The 15,931-nt window shown below is 45.7% G+C and overlaps 1 protein-coding gene across 3 annotated transcripts in view; it reads left to right on the forward strand.

The window, feature by feature from the left end:
- TNFRSF13B (TNF receptor superfamily member 13B) overlaps window positions 1-9,823 on the forward strand; it is a 53,233-nt gene extending 43,410 nt beyond the window's left edge. For all 3 annotated transcript variants that reach the window (XM_056806418.1, XM_056806417.1, XM_056806419.1), the window contains exons 4-5: window positions 7,856-8,038; window positions 9,331-9,823. In XM_056806418.1, the coding sequence (XP_056662396.1) occupies window positions 7,856-8,038; window positions 9,331-9,611 (464 nt within the window). In that variant the 3' untranslated portion in view covers window positions 9,612-9,823. The remainder of the gene's footprint in view (window positions 1-7,855; window positions 8,039-9,330) is intronic.
- The last annotated feature ends 6,108 nt before the right edge of the window (window positions 9,824-15,931 follow it).

Below are 15,931 nucleotides of genomic sequence, written 5' to 3' on the forward strand. Positions count from 1 at the left end.
CCCATTTCCAGGTCTTATCTCTCTATCCACTGAGCCACCTGGAGGCCCCTGAACAATAATTTTAAAAATATTTTATAATGTTTTTATTATATTCATATCCAATCATAATACATTTCCACATCGACTATGGCCCCCAAATGTATGTTCCTTTCTGTACTTTGCATCTGTGATTTTTCTGTCAGGAGCTGAGTTCCATGCTTCATCATGGATCCTCTGGAAGTTATGGCTGCTCAGTGCATTGATCAGAGTTCTAAAGCCTTGCAAAATTGTTTCTCTTTATAATTTTTGCTATTGTTTTATATAATATAGGAGTTATACGAGAGAACTGATACAATATATATGATTTCATTCTCCTAATTCTGCTTATTCCCTTTGCAACAGTTCAGAGAAGCCTTTTCCTCATTTTCTGCAGCTGTCCATTTCTTCCTATCTTAAGGTACAAAACCTATTCCATTACTTTATAACTTATTCAGCCCTTCCCCAATTGCTGAATACCCACTTTATTTTCCTTTCTTTGCTACACACACACACACACACACACACACACACACACACACACACAAAAGTGGTGTTCATTAGATCCTTTTTTTTTTTTAAATCTCTTTGGGATATATGCTCAGTAATGGACATTCCTAGGACATTCAGTGATTTTCAAGGACTTCTAAATGGATGAAGTGGGGCAGCTGTGTGGTTCAGTGGATTGAGATCCAGGCCTAGAGACAGGATGTTCTGGGTTCAAATCTAGATTTAGATACTTCCTTGCTGTGTGACCCTGGGCAAGTCACTTGACCCCCGTTGCCTAACCCTTATTGCTCTTCCGCCTTAGAACCAGTACACAGTATTGATTCTAAGATGGAAAGTGAGGGTTTAAAAAAAAAGAATTAATACAGGATCAGTGGTAGGTAATGATTTACAAGATGGAGACAATGGATTTAGATTACCTCAATGGTTCTGAACAGAGTTTTCTATAGGATAATAAATCACAGGCAACATGTCAATTCAACCTATCAATGTATGACCCAGTTTTGTATAGAATGCTGTATATTCTTCTCACTGTATTGTTATTTTCTTGGCATGACATACAGTATTTGTTTCTCTCATGCTAGGGAGGAGTCTACATGTCTGGCAATTTCTAAGCTAAGGTTTCCCAGAGACCTTGCAAACTGCAGTGCATTGGGCAGTCCACAGCCTTGCTGGAATGGAAGCATCTAATCTTCTTATGCTATTCCTATGAGAATAATTAAGGAAGATTTGGTACCAGGTCCCTGTCAGCTTTAGGATGTGATTATGAGAGGTCCTGGGTTCAAAACTGGCCTTATACACTTCCCAGCTGTGTGACCCTGGGCAAGTCACTTAACCCCCATTGCCCAGCCCTTACCACTCTTCTGCCTTGCAACCAATACACAGTACTGATTCAAAGGTGGAAGGTAAAGGTTTTTAAAAAAGAAAGAAAGTATTGTAAAAAGAAATTCGTAATACTACAGGCAAGAGATGACAAAAAGCCTGTGTAATTTGAGAGAAGGGGGTGATTGTAAGAGATACTATTGAGATAAATGAGAAATTTTGGCAACTGATTGAATATTTATTATGAGGCTGATAGGTGGAATAATGGATAACATATTGGGTCTGGTGTCAGGAAGAACTAAGTTCAAATTCTGCCTCAAACACTAGCTATGTAACCCTAGGAAAGTCACTTAGCCTCTCTGCCTCAGTTTCCTCATCTGTAAAATGGGGATAACAACAGCACTTACCTCCTAAGATTGTTGTGAGGATCTAATGAGATCATTGTTGTCAAGTGCTCTGCCAACCTTGAAGAGTTTTATACATGCTACCTATACCAGGGGGGAGAGGAGGGGTCAGGAGTCGAAGTGGTAACAGATAGGGAAGAACTAAGGATTATTTGAAAGTTATGAACCTGTGTGAATGGATGGTTGGTGGTGCCTGCACAAAAATAGGGAAGTTCTTCCAAGAAATAGTGAGTTTAGAAGTGAAGAGAGTGAAGATAATGAGTTCCTTTTCTGACATATTGAATTTGGCACCTGTGCTACATACAAGGACATAGATCCAGCCATGTGATTAGAGTTGTTATAGGAGACTCAAGTTGTGTAGTAGAGGTTGTACAGCTAATATAATGAAATGGAAGAAGTACTGGAGTGCTAGTCTGAAGACCTGAGTTTGAATCTCAGCTCTCATTGATTACCTGGTTGACCTTGGGCAAATCACATCTCCTTCCCTGGGACTCAGTCTTCTCATTTGTAAAATGGGTTGGATTCCATGCTTTCAAATATCAATAACAGCAGTTGGCCACTTAGAGGACAGGAAGCCCAGTAAAATCATCTTTTTTTCAGTATTGTTTTTTCCACAGGCCTTTTTTTTTTTGGATGGGTTCAAAGCCTTCCTTTGAACAAACTGCTCTCTCTCCATTTCATTCATGACAGCTTTAGAGAGCAGGTCTCTTGCAAGGGAGCCAGTTGGTGTTGTAAACAGGAAGTTTGGGGGCTACCAGGCATCCCTCTGGCTTAGGTGTGGTCTGATTTGAAGGAAGGGAAGGACTAGGTGTTGTATCAAAGTTCTAAGATTCTACCACATGATGGTCACAAAAAAGATCTGCACTTTAGAAAAAAGTTTAGAAACTGGTTCTCTTATTCACTGTGTTTATTCCCCTATAGTTCTTCTCTGCTCTGGCCACAGTCCCTTATCTCCACTGCCATATGGGCTGTAATGGCTATTCTCAGTCCTCAGTACTTAGAGAGGGAAAGTTCCCTTGCCCTGTGTCCCAAGGTAGGCAATGCACAGACACCCAGAACCACTCCTAGAATTCTCTCTCTCTCATAAGTAACCAACAGGGTTATTTTCCACACCATATTGTGCACTGAGTAAGGGAGGTGGCCAAGAGGGGGGGGGGAAATGAATCCTAAGCCTGATATATGACCAAAACCACCTACTCCTAGTCCTTCACACTCCCAACATCAAGGCAAAATGGGTAGGAATCTCTCTCCCTGTTACTTGTTAAATAACCCTTTTCTCCTTTTTTTCAGAAAATTTCCCCATCAAGAGTTTTTATTATATATATATATATATATATATATATAAAATAATGTATAACTTATAGGCAGGGAAGGGATGAAATGGATAGAGTATACTTGGATTTAGAAAGATCTGAATTGAAATCCAGCCTCAGCGTGTGACTCTGGCCAAGTTACTTAACCTCTGCCTGCCTTCCCCATCTGTAAAATATGAATAATAAGATCACTAGGACTGAATGAGGACAAGTACAAGGAAAAAATAGAAGCAGTAAGATGGTGAAGAAGAGAATTCTGGGCCTGAATCAGGAAAACAGGACTTCAAATCTGGTTTGACAGATATGTATTAGTTGTATGACCCTGAGCAAGTCATTTGCTTCAGTTTCCTTTACTGTAAAATGGGGAGATTACTCAAAAAACATTTATTAAGTGCCAGCTGTGAACCAGGTACTGTGCTAAGCACTAGATAGTAATAGCATCTACCTTTCAGGGTTGTTGTGAGGATCCAATGGGTTAATATTTATAAAGCTAGATATTATTATTATTGAAATGAGATATTTATGAAGATTTTCACAAACCTGAAAATGTATCAAATGCTTTTTTGTTGTTCAGTTATTTTTCAGTGATGCCTGACTCTTCGTGACCCCATTTGGGGTTTTCTAGGCAAAGATACTGGAGTGGTTTGCTTTTTCCTTCCCTATCTCATTTTAAAGAAGAGGAAACTAAGGCAAATAGGCTGTGACTTGCCCAGGGTCATATAGTTAGTAAGTGTCTGAGGCTCATGAAGAGTCTTCCTGATTCCAAGTCCAGTGTTCTATCTATCCACTGTGCCTCCTAGCTGTCCATAGAAATACTAGCTATTATTATTATCAACAGCTTGATTCCACCTTGATAAAAAAGACATAATGTGATTTGATCTTGACTTCATGCCTCCTAAGGGTCTAAATGTCCCAGCAGCGTGTCTCTAGTTGCATTGAGATGAAATAGTTACTGGGATGATGAACTAGATCTGAGGTTGACTTGGAAGGCTTCAGGTCCTGGGATTCTTAACTTGGGATCTGAGAACTTGTTTATTTGTTTTTTTTTTAGTTTGGATCACTATATTTTAATAGAAGTTGTTTACTTTGTGGCTTAAAGTATTTTATTTTACACATTTAAAAATATTCTTCTGAGATGGAGTCCTAGGTTTGGATAGACTGACCAAGGAGTCTATGACGCAGAAAAGGTTAAGAACTCCTGCCTTTGTCTGACTTTCTTATTTTACAGATGAGGAAACTGAGGCCCAGCAAGGGAAGTGATTTGTCTAAGGCCATATGGGTAGTAAGTAGTAGAACTAAGATTCAAATGCAAGGTATTATTTTTTTTGGACTAGATCTTTTTTTTTTTTAAACCCTTACCTTCAGTCTTAGAATCAATACTGTGTATTGGTTCCAAGTCAGAAGAGTGGTAAGGGCTAGGCAATAGGGGTTAAGTGACTTGCCCAGGGTCACACAGCTGGGAAGTGTCTGAGGCCAAATTTGAACCCAAGACTTCTTGTCTCTAGGCCTGACTCTCAATCCGCTGATTTACCTAGCTGCTCCCTGGACTGAACTTTTGATTTCACTGGCATAGAGTACTCTCAATGAGGAAACTGTCAATGCAAGGCTATATCTGCTAGTTGCCTGTGGCTTGGAGAAGTTAGGATTCAAACCTAGGTTTTCCCAAGTTGGAGGTCAACATTCTTTACCCATATCCATGCTGCCAGTCCACTTTATAGCTGAAAAGACTGAGATTTGGAGAAGTAGACCTGCAAAGTCATACAGCTAGAATATGCCTAGGTCAGGGGGGCATTCTTCCCTGAAGCCTATCACATTCAATTAAGGGAAAGGACCCTCAATTTCCTCAACTGTTGATTGTGTGTTCAGCCTCCCAGCAATGATCCTATGGCCCTTCTGGAGGGCCATCAAGCATGGCAGGCACCATTTCTTCCTCTTAGCTCCTGTTGTTTCTCAAAGAACTGCAGCTCATTGGGAAGAGGAGAGAAAAGAGGGCCAGCTGCGACAAAGAAAATGGCAGGTCTAAGTTGAGGCTTGGTTTTTAACCAGATGAGGCGGCAGGGCTTAAAGGAAATAATTCCTGGTCTTCAGAGGAAGCTCTTCTCTCTGGACTTCCCTTACCTTTGAAGATGGCAATAAAGGCTGGGACCTACTGCCCTCTTGTGGTAGATGCCCTGGAATTGCACCCACTGGGAGAAAAAGCTGGAAAGCATCCTTAGGCGGCATCCCTATCCACCCCATTCCCTATTACAGAAGAGGAGACTCCTCCTGCTTTGGTCCTAGGTCTAGGACAGCTTAGACTCTGCTGTTAGCGGCCCGGGATCCTGGGAGCTTGGCATCGGGCTGTGTGTGGAAAACTTAGCCCAGGCTTGCCCTCTCATCCCGAGCTTGGTGCCGTAGGGGCTTGTGTTCTTTTTTTTATCTCAAAGATACTGTATTTTCCCAAAGACATGCAATCAAAAACTTCCACCTACGTTTTCTGAAATTAGAAGATCCAGCTTGTCTCCCTCCCTCCCTTCCCTCCCCACTCTCAGCTAGGCTGTTCCAGGCACCTTCCCAAGCCTTTCCCGCCCCAAGGGCTTTTCCCTTCCTTCCCCCTGCAGGATTTCCTCCCAGACTGTGGCCTGGGCTCCTTCATCACAGTCTGTGGCTACAAAATTCTCCCCCTAGGGGAGGGAGGGAGCACTGGTTTAATTAGGAATCCTGGCACCCTGGTCAATTCAGTTGAGTGGGGAATGGGGGTGTGAGGGGGAAGATGACACCCCCAAAAAGTCGGCCCGGGCCAGATGGGGGAGGGATCTGCTCAAACTCATCTGCTTAATTGCCATTAAGGACTCCTGCCTTCCAGGCCAGAGCACTTCCTATACTAATGAGCATTTATGTAGCACTATAAAGTTTGCAAAGTGCTTTACAAATTTTCTCTCATTTGATTCTCACAAGACTGTTGGGGGTAGGGCTATTATTATCAGCGATCCCTATTGTACAGATGAGGAAACGGAGGTGGACAGCAGTTAGGTGACCTGTCCAGATCCCAAAGCTAGTAAGTATGGCAGGATTTGAATGGGGGTCTTCTTGGTTCCAGTTCCAGTGCTTTTTCTTGTTGCCACTTAGCTGCCATATTGAGTTCCTTCATCTCATCAGTATAATATTCTTTTCTTGCTAACGGGGGTCTATGAACACCAGCAAAAAGGAGAACACCTCTTGAGGGCCAGGAGAAACTAGATGTGTGTGTTGACCAAATAGGGGTCAGGAAACAGATATGTGACTGACAAGAGTAAAATGGAAGTGAATGGCACAGAGAAAGCAAGAATTAGGCAATAGGGGCACAGCAGAAAGAGCCTTGCTTCTGGAGCAGAGGTCTTGGATTCTAATTTCACTTCTGACAATTCCTACCTATAGAATTTTGGGAGTTGAACCTTTTATGGCCTCAACAACTTAAAATGAGGTGGTTGGGGTAGATGGCCTTTTAGGGTCCTTCTAGATATATGTTTGTTTGTGGACTAGGGAAAGTTATTTTGGGGAGCTGCAACACCAACCAAAACCAGGGACTTGTGCCCAGAGAAACAAGGCCAGACCATCTTAGAAAAAGCTCTCCGTCTGGGCCAGTGGGCAATTTTACTTATTTTGGGAAATACTTCCCAATTCGTTCCTTCCCCAACATCAAATGTAGAGGCACGCTGACCTCCCCGTAAGTCTGAAGTCCCATCAGAGTGGAGGAGATACAGGAGGGCCCTTTCTCCCATTAGCCAGCCTCTCCCATCACCACTTCCTTCAAGTCGAAACCTTTTGACCATGTTGATCCAAAAGGCTGGTTGCATCTACAGAGGCAAGCTAGGTAGGGCAGTGGACAGAGTACAAGACTTCAAGTTATAAAGACCTGAGTTTGAGTCCTGCCTTTGATACTAGGTATATGATCCTGGACAAGTCGCTCGCCTCCCTCAGCCTTAGTTTCCTCATTTCCTCTTTTTTAAAAAACATCTTAATAGGATATTCTGTAAGAATCAATCTTACACCACAGGTGTGTCTGTGTGTCAGGTACTGGAGAGGTGAGATCCCAGCAAGTCTTTCCTTCACTCCAACACGCATTTCCCGTCAGTGCTATCCTAGATGGAAACGGAAAGGGCGGGGAGTGAAGGCAAGCTTTTACAGATTATTTTCTAGAGCAGATCACATTTGTCCTAGACGTAAATTTGGGATGATGGTGACCCCTATCTTATTGTGGTGAGGATCAAATAAGATATAAAGCTATGGGACAGCTAGGCAGGGCAGTGGATAAAACTGGAGTCAAGAGAACCTGAATTCAAATCTGGATTTAAACACTTTCTGTGTGATCCTGGACAAGTCATTTAACTCTGTTTGCCTCAGTTTCCTCATCTGTAAAATGAGTAGGAGAAAGAAATGGCCAACCATTCCGAAATCTTTGCCAAGAAAACCCCTAAGAAGGGGCCTCCAAGGGTTGGACACCCCTGAAAAACAACTGACATGTAAAGCCAAGTATCAGTAGGAGAATGATTTATACCCAGAATTATTTGTCTCATGGTACTGTCTCACACTGTGATCTGACCTTTACTTACTATTGAGAGGGAGAGAGTGAAAAAGAAGAGTCTCGAGGCCTTAAGGAAAGGCCCTCCTGGCTCCATTCCTCCCCACCAAGCTGCCCAAACACACCCTTTGACCCCTTGAGCAGAAGTGACCGGGAGCCCTGGGGTGACTGAGCCACCTGTTGTGGCCTGGCCCAAATCTCCTTTTCTCGGCACCCCGATGACCCTCGTGCCCATGTCCCGGTTTCATCTTCAGAAGGTCCCCTGTCACACCTGGAGCAGGAGCTGAGTGGGGACCCGGGACAGCTGGCTGTGGTCTACACCGTGCTGGGGCTGTGTGTGTGCGCTGCCTTCTGCTGCTTTGTCATCACAGTGGCCTGCTTCCTCAGAAGGAAAGGAGAGCAGCCTCCTCCAGGGAGGCTTCAGGACTTCACTGAGGGTAAGTAGACAGGGCTCGGCTTTTTTTGCCCCTCCCCTGCGGGGCTCCCCTGGGTGGCCCCTGATCGCATCATTCTGGGAGGGCGCACAGCACCGGACCTGTGTGTCTGGGGTGGGAATGCACCCCGTTTGGAACCCCAGGGGGATCGGGCCTCATTTCTGGCCGGTGGGGCTCCTGGAGGGTGTAGCCTGGGAAATGGGGGTGTGTGACAAAAGTAGCTGGCAAAAGGCAAAAATGGATAGGAGAGGCAGCGTGGCAAGAGCATCCCTCCAGGCTTGAGGAGGCAAGTCCTGCTTCTGCTACTCTGTAACTGAGGATCCCCGGGCCTTTGTTTACCTTTCTCTAAAATGAAGAGATCAGATTGATGGGTTCTAGATCCCTTCCAAGGATAACACCATATTGGTCTAGGAAATATGCTTTCTGCATTGGGACATTGGAAGAAAAGTGGGGGGGTGTGAGAGGTCAGTTTTGTGTGTGTATGCTTTTAATAATAATAGCTCACATTGGGGACAACTGGGTGGCTCAGTGGCGTGAGATCCAAGCCTAGAGATGGGAGGTCCTGGGTTCAAATCTAGCCTCAGACACTTCCCAGCTGTGTGACCCTGGCCAAGTCACTTAACCCCCATTGCCCTTACCACTCTCCTGCCTTGGAACCAATACTCAATATTGATTCTTGGATGGAAGGTAAGGGTTTAAACAAAACAAGAAAATTCATGTAATTGAATAAATCTCACCCCCTAGTTCCAAGATGGAAGATATTTCAAGTCAATGCTTTCCCAAGGATGCCCAAGGCTTAGGGTTAGGGTTAGTCCTTGATGAGATCTAAGTGTCACCACCAAAGCATCTGGCCCTGGAGGCCATTTAGATGGGTTCTGAAGGGGATTAGACAAAAGAGGAGATGATCATTTTGAGACTTGGCCAATGACATAGGTAACCATGCAGGAGAGGTAAGATTTGAACCCAGATCCTGGGAGTCTAAATTCTAGCGCCCTTTTCATCTATTACAGTGCTGCTGCTCATGTACTTGGCAGAGGTTCGAGGTCACAAAGCCACTGAGTAGCAAGATCAGGTCTGGAGCCCAGCTAGGCCTGAGGTCCTTGAATGGCTGTATTTTATGCATTCTATAGCCCTTATGCTCACAGCAAGCCTGAGATTATCAGAGGAAGAGACCCAAGTTCAGAGTGGGACCCAGGTGTGAGGTGGTGGAGTGACGGTGAAAGACCCAGATGCATCCTCCCCCGGGAGGGAGGTTGTTTCAGAGAACTCACTCTGCTCTGCCCCACCTTTCACAGATCATTTAATGGAGGCAGGAAGAGTAGGAGGTGGCTCCAAGGAGCTCAGGACGCCCGAGCCTGTGGAAACGTGCGGCTTTTGTTTCCCGGAGCAGACTCCCCCGACTGAGGAGAGCGCAGCCCCGACCGAGGCCTCCCGTCCCGAGGAGGAGAATGGAGTCGCGCCCAGGGGATGGCTTGGCCCGGTGGGGACGGCGTCCTCGGGGCCTCCCCCAGGCTGCAAGGAAGGCTGCCTCAATATCATCTGCTCCCCCTCCCAGGAGAAAGCGCCCCCCTCCTGAAACAGGCCGCCATCGGAAGGAGCTTCAGCGGCTGCCCCGTCTGCTCTCGCCCCGAACGAATCCATCTGCAGGAAACACGCCTTCCTGCGGCAGCCCGAGCTGCAAGACCAGCTCCTTTCTCGAGCGCCCCACCCCCACCCCGGGCCGGCCCTGCTCCATTGGGCTATTCTCGCGGTCTCCCCGTCCCCCTAATATGGCAGAAATTGAACAAAGCTTCTCCATCCCACTTCCTTTTTCTTCCGCGTTAATGATTGCGTCAGCTCGAGAAGCGGAGCCGCCAATGGATTTAGGCTCCGAAATAACCGAAGACAATACACAGGGAAGGGCCGGGATTGAGAGGGATGGTTTTCAATGGGGGGAGGGGGGAAGGGTGGTGGTGATTTCCGGGTAAGTGAGGCGAGATGGAACTGGAAAACGAGTTGGAGAAGGGGCGGGGGAGGAAGGGAGGGAGGATGGACGGGGGAAGAGAAGGAGGGGAGGCGGAGACGCCCAGCTCCTTTCTCCGGATTCTTTTCCTGTTCTCTCACACCTGGGTGTAGTGGAAGGCACGCTGGCCTTGGAGCTGGGTCTCCTCGTCCTGTCTCTGCTCCTTTCCTTACAAGCCCTGTGATCTGGGGGAACCTCTTCCCTCTCTAAGCCTCCGGGGGGGTTGGCATTTGGGTCAGACCCAAAGGAGAACTCGGTTTCAATAGACTATTTAGAGGGCAAAGATGGGAAGCCGTGGCTCTCCTTTCCTAGCCTAGGGTCCACTCGGAGTCTCGGGCAGCCGTTGGCGTAACCCCACGGCACTGCTGTCCCCAGCCAAGCACCGTCACAGCCCCTTAAGCACCAAACGCCTTTCCCCCTGGCTCACACTACTGCCGGAGTGTGGCTGGCTGCCACCCTGGTCCCTTCCTCCCGAGGCTGCCAAGCTCTGCTTCTGCAGGGGTGGGACCTGTTAAGAGCCATCTTTATTTAGACGCCCAGATTTATCTAAGCCGCCTTCCTCTCCTCATCGACGGGAAAGGAAGCTCGGAATTTAAAGAGCCCGTTTCATAGTCTCCCTTGGCAGATCGGAACCGAAAGAGCGAGTCCCCCAAGAGTCTCCGAGTTTGATTTATATCAGCTAAGATCAGGTAGGAAAAGCGCAGGCAGCAATTTCATGCATAAGAGACTCTGAAAACCCCATTTTATCACAGGATGAGAAGCTTCTGACAGCCACGGGAGAAACCATTTTTTACAGTCATAAGAAACTGGCTCCAGGCAATGCGCTTTCCCAGCGGCTCAATGGGGAGGTAGCCGGTCTGGCGTCAGCTGTGCTATCTGCAGGTCATGGCCCTTCTCCCTTTAGCCTCGGAGGTGACCACACATTTGAGAACAAACGGGGTAAACATGCCGGAAGCTGTGTGGGCGTGGAGGAAAGAGTTCCGGCTTAAAGAGAGGGGGCCTGGGTTCTAGTCCCAGCTCCTCCCTTAACTTGCCCTGTAACCTTGGAGAAACCACTTTCTCTCCCAGACTTTTGTCTATGAACTGAGAAAGTTGGTCCCTGGTGGCTTTCACGGCAAATTCTTCAAGGATCTGTGATCGCAGTGTGAATATTTCCTCCCACTATAGCAAATGAGAACCCGGTACAGAAGCGACCTGTTAGTTATTCCTTCTTACCCATTACTTAGTCCCACGATGTCCCCAGACACGGGCCTCTCTTCTCGGACCCCCACGCATGCCTTCTCTCTTAGCTGATGCTGGGTGGAATATGGGAGATGTTTTGTGGTTTTACTTACTCTGACATTTCCGTATTTGTCCTTTTGTTGATTAATGAAAAGTGAGCCCACCAGTGGGGGCCTGCAAGTGATAGGTTTAATAGAGCAGACCTCTGGAACATCTTGAACATTCTCTAGGTTGGGGGGTTCCTCACCTGGGGTCTATGAATTTAAAAAAGGTACCTTCCCGGTTCACCAGATTTGGCTTCCTTTGTTTCCTCATGTCTGGGGTGCCGCTGGGCACCTTCTGAAGAGCTCACGTGTTCCTCACAACCACTCTGGGAGGTGGGTGCTGTTGTGATCCCCATCTTAGATGGAGGAAACTGAGACAGCCAGAAGCCCCATGTGACTGACCCCAGGTCACACAGTTCCTAGGTGTCTGAGGTCAGATCTTTCTGACTCCAGGTCCAAGCTCTGCTCACCAGGACCCCCGAGTGGCCTCATTTCTAGCTGACTAGCAGCGGGCCATAGATCTTTCCATTACAGTACATTGCTTCATGGGGAGATTTCAGCTAGTAGACAAAATGGAGCTTTGGGATCATTTTGAAGTTCCATTTCTCTACATTAGTCCCCACAATTTACAAATTTCTCCCTATGGAAGAAAGATGTATTGCTCACTCCCTACCACTAATGCCGTTTTGAGTAGATTTTTAATGAATAAAAAATTATGCTTTTAACATCCTTGTTCTCAATTTGGTTGTGGCTCTTATCGTCAAAAATGTTTTTATTTGAAAGGAAAATGACTTCAGGAAGCCTAAGCAGGGACTCAAGTGTCCTGTCTAAGTGTCCGTTGAAATGAGAAACTTCTGGGTCTGTGATGTCCCATCTATCAAGGCTGGTTCAATTTGGAGGTTCAGAGCCACCTTGGAATTAAATGTGGTCTTTTCATGATGGGACTTGACCTATGCAGTCAAGAATCTTTACATTACATCATAGTGTTTAGAGGTGAGAGGAACCTCCCATGCCAAGTCCAATCCCTTCATTTTACAAATAAGGAAACTGAGCCCCAAGGAATTTAAGGGATTTGTACATGGCCACCCAAGTAATCAGCATCAAAGGTAGAACGCAATGGAGGTTCTCTGATTCCAGACAGTGATCTTTTCATCTCAAGATGCTCCTCGAGGCTTGGAACTGATTTCCAAGGTGGAGATCTGGAGAACCAGGGCACCAGCCTCTCTTAGATGGGCAGGAGAGGCGAACAGCACCAGAACATCCGTTTCTCAGTTTGGGCCTTGGAATAGGAATCAGATCAACGTGAAGAACTTCCAGACCGATCTTTTTGTCCCCATTTATCTATGATCCAAATGGTCTCCCTCCCCCTCCCCGGAGCTGAGGAGGAGGATAGCCCAGACTCTATAGGGGAGTGCTGGGCCTAAAGGAAGGTTTTGGTAGTGTTGGCTTGATGGCTGTTTTCAGAACCAGAGTAGGGTAGAAAGGGACGGCCTGGCAGAAAGGTTTGCACCTTTGTCTTTTGTGCCGATCTTTTCTCAAAATGATCTATGCCCATAGCCCGGCTTCAAAATCCCCTAAAGTAAACATATCCTATGGCTTTCCCTTGGAGAACTGGGTAATGAAAATTCAAGAGTGATTGTGTGCCCCCACGGACACAGGGAAACAATTTGTTCTGTCTGAGGCTGGTCTGCAGACCTTTTAGAGATGGTCATCTCCAGCACACATCCATCACAAACAGCCACTTAGACATCCCTTTTGCTCTAATGCATCAGCCTGGGGAGTTGGGAGACAAAACCCAGGCAGATGAAAAACAATCTGGGTTGCAGACTCTACACGAGGGGAGACGGCTTTGAAAAGCCCAGACCCTGCTCTTTGGCCCCCTTGTACGGGTTTGAAAAAGGGGAAAACCAACAAGTCCAACTAGTGGGAGCAAAGAAAAAAAAAGGGCCTGAGGAGTACGAGATTCGGGCTACTTTTCTCCTCTATACTCTCTTTTCGGGGATGGCCACGACCATCTATGACCACATGTGAATCTTCAGGGACAAGACTTGGGCTAACAGCAGCAGAATCTCTGTAGAGGAGGATCCGTTCAAAGGAGCTTGGCAGGTGTTTGGCAAGATTGACAGTTCCTGGTTATAGTCCTGCCTTCATGCTCCCAGGATCCAGCTTCTGCCTCCAGGCTGGCACTTCACACCCTGACTCTGGGATCCTGGGCTTCGGCCAGTGACCATTTTTTAAAAAATGGCGATCCTTCCTTGGACTCCCCACCATCTTTATACCAGGCTAAGGGGTACATGCCTTTCTGCCAGGCCCATCCCTTTCTATCCTACTCTGGTTCTGCCTTCAAGCCAACACTACCAAAACATCCCTTTAGGCCCAGCACTCCCCTATAGAGTATGGGCTATCTTCCTCTTTTAGAATGCAAACCCCAGCTCCGGGGAGTGGGGAGAGAGACAATTTGGATCATATAACCTCAGAAAACTCATGTGGAAATCTTATTATGTGTAAATGATAAACACTTTAAAATAATTTATAATTTTTAGAATTAAAATTTTGTTTTTTATAATAAAAATCTTAATTCATCATTTAAAAAATAGAATATAAACCCTTGGTGGGTAAGGATAACCTTGCTAGTCCCTTCCATTTTGGCCCTCTCACTTTCAGCTCTCATATGGACTATTATAACCACTTCCTAACTACTTTTTTGGTTTCCAGGCTCTCCCATCCATCACCATCAAAGTAATCTTTCTAATTCTATAAATCAACCTATTCCAACCTATTTTTCCAGCTTGATCACAAGCTATTTCCTTTTGTAGAGTTGACATTCTGGATAAATTATATGACGTAACCTTCCCCCGTTCTTGTCTTTTTCTATATGCATTTGCTTATTCTCCTACCAGAAATGTATTTTCCTACCTTCAATTTCATCTCCATCTGCTGAAATCACCACTTTTCACCAAGACCCAGTTTAGTTACTCCCTTTTCTAGAACGTCTTCCCTTCCATATTGCCTGGTTTGAAGCAGGTGGCTAACAAGTTGTTTACTGAATGGACATCCTAATTATCTTTGAGCAAATCCTTTGACCATGGTTCTTCCCTTCTTCCCTATTGCCTCTCATTCTAAAAGAGGTGGAAAACTACTAGCCATCTCTTCTTCACAGACTCCTCATGAGATTAGGATGGCATCAATATAGCTACAAAAGGGCGGGGGTGTGTGTGTGTGGAGAATGGTAGAAATGGATTACCACCACACAGATGGGCAGGGTCTAATAGCTGTGAAACATACTTCCAAATACACAGCAATATTGATGTATTGACCCATAATTTTCTTTTCTTTTTAAAAAAAAAATCTTTACCTTCCATTTTAGAATCAATACAGTGTATTGGTTCCAAGGCAGAAGAGTGGTAAGGGCTAGGCAATGGGGGTCAAGTGACTTGCCCAGGGTCACACAGCGAGGAAGTGTTGGAGGTCAGATTTGAACCCTGGACCTCCCATCTCTGGGCCTGACTCTCAATCCACTGAGCCACCCAGCTGCCCCTGACCCATAATTTTCTTAAACAAAACAAACTCAAACCTTTTATCAGTGGATCCTCTCCCCTGAAAGGTATACTCCAACACTTCCTGGTTAGTCTGATAATACCACTATGGTGCTTTTTAAAAAAAATTTTTTTTCAGTTTTCAAGCAATTTCCCTCTCCTACCTTCCCCCTTGGTAGAAAAGAAAAAACCTAAAACTCTTATAACAAATATAAACATATAAAAGCAAAACAAATTCACACTGGCTACGTTAAAAATGTCTCGTTCTGCATAATTAGTTGTGCTGTGATTTTCAGAGACCAAGTTACTTCTGTAGCACCCCCAATGAGGGGAGGAATGTAGGGAAAATGGCCTTAAGAAATTCCTTTCTGAGTTCTATTTTTGGCTTTAATTCCTTTTAAATTGCCAACACTCCTGTGGAAGTGTGTAAGGGTAAATGGCTGGTAAGCCTAGTCATTTGTGTCCTAGTGAGGAATCTCAAACCTTTTGCTTTAAGCAGATTTTCTTAGCTCAAGAGACCTCGAAGGCACAGGGCACTGGGCGGAGGAAGGGAATAGAGAATTCTGGGTGTCACTTCCAATAGTGGAATCTTCAGGTGCTTTTTCTTTTCCTCCAGGGTAGAACTTTGGTTATCAATCCCCTCGGCACCGAGAACATTTGGTAGGAAATTTCTCGCTACCAATTTTGGACTCAATCAACAAGACCTGAAAAGTTAGCTGGAGAAATACAGGGGATAGAAGGGACTTGACTAACTTTAGGGAAGGGATCTGAACTCAGATTTTCTTGAATCCAAGAACAGCCCTCTGTCCATTATGGCACACTGCCTAATGTCCCATCTCTGAGCCTTTTCTCTCCCTGCACAAAAGGCTGGAGAGGGGTAGTATTCGGGTGTGCTGGTGACCTGACACTGTAAATGCTGACGATTATCACTCTTATTACTAAGCATGCCATTAGGTCTAATTGGGCCCCTGGGGACTTAGCCTCTTCCGTCTCTACGGCTGCCAGGATGATCTTTCGAACAAGGGGCTCCTGTGCTATCTGTGTCTAAAATGGAATCCCAAGTTAAAATTACCTTGCAGCCTCTTTTTCAGGC

The sequence above is a fragment of the Monodelphis domestica genome, chromosome 7 (assembly GCF_027887165.1).
Source record: "Monodelphis domestica isolate mMonDom1 chromosome 7, mMonDom1.pri, whole genome shotgun sequence".
Classification (NCBI taxonomy): Eukaryota; Metazoa; Chordata; class Mammalia; order Didelphimorphia; family Didelphidae; genus Monodelphis; species Monodelphis domestica.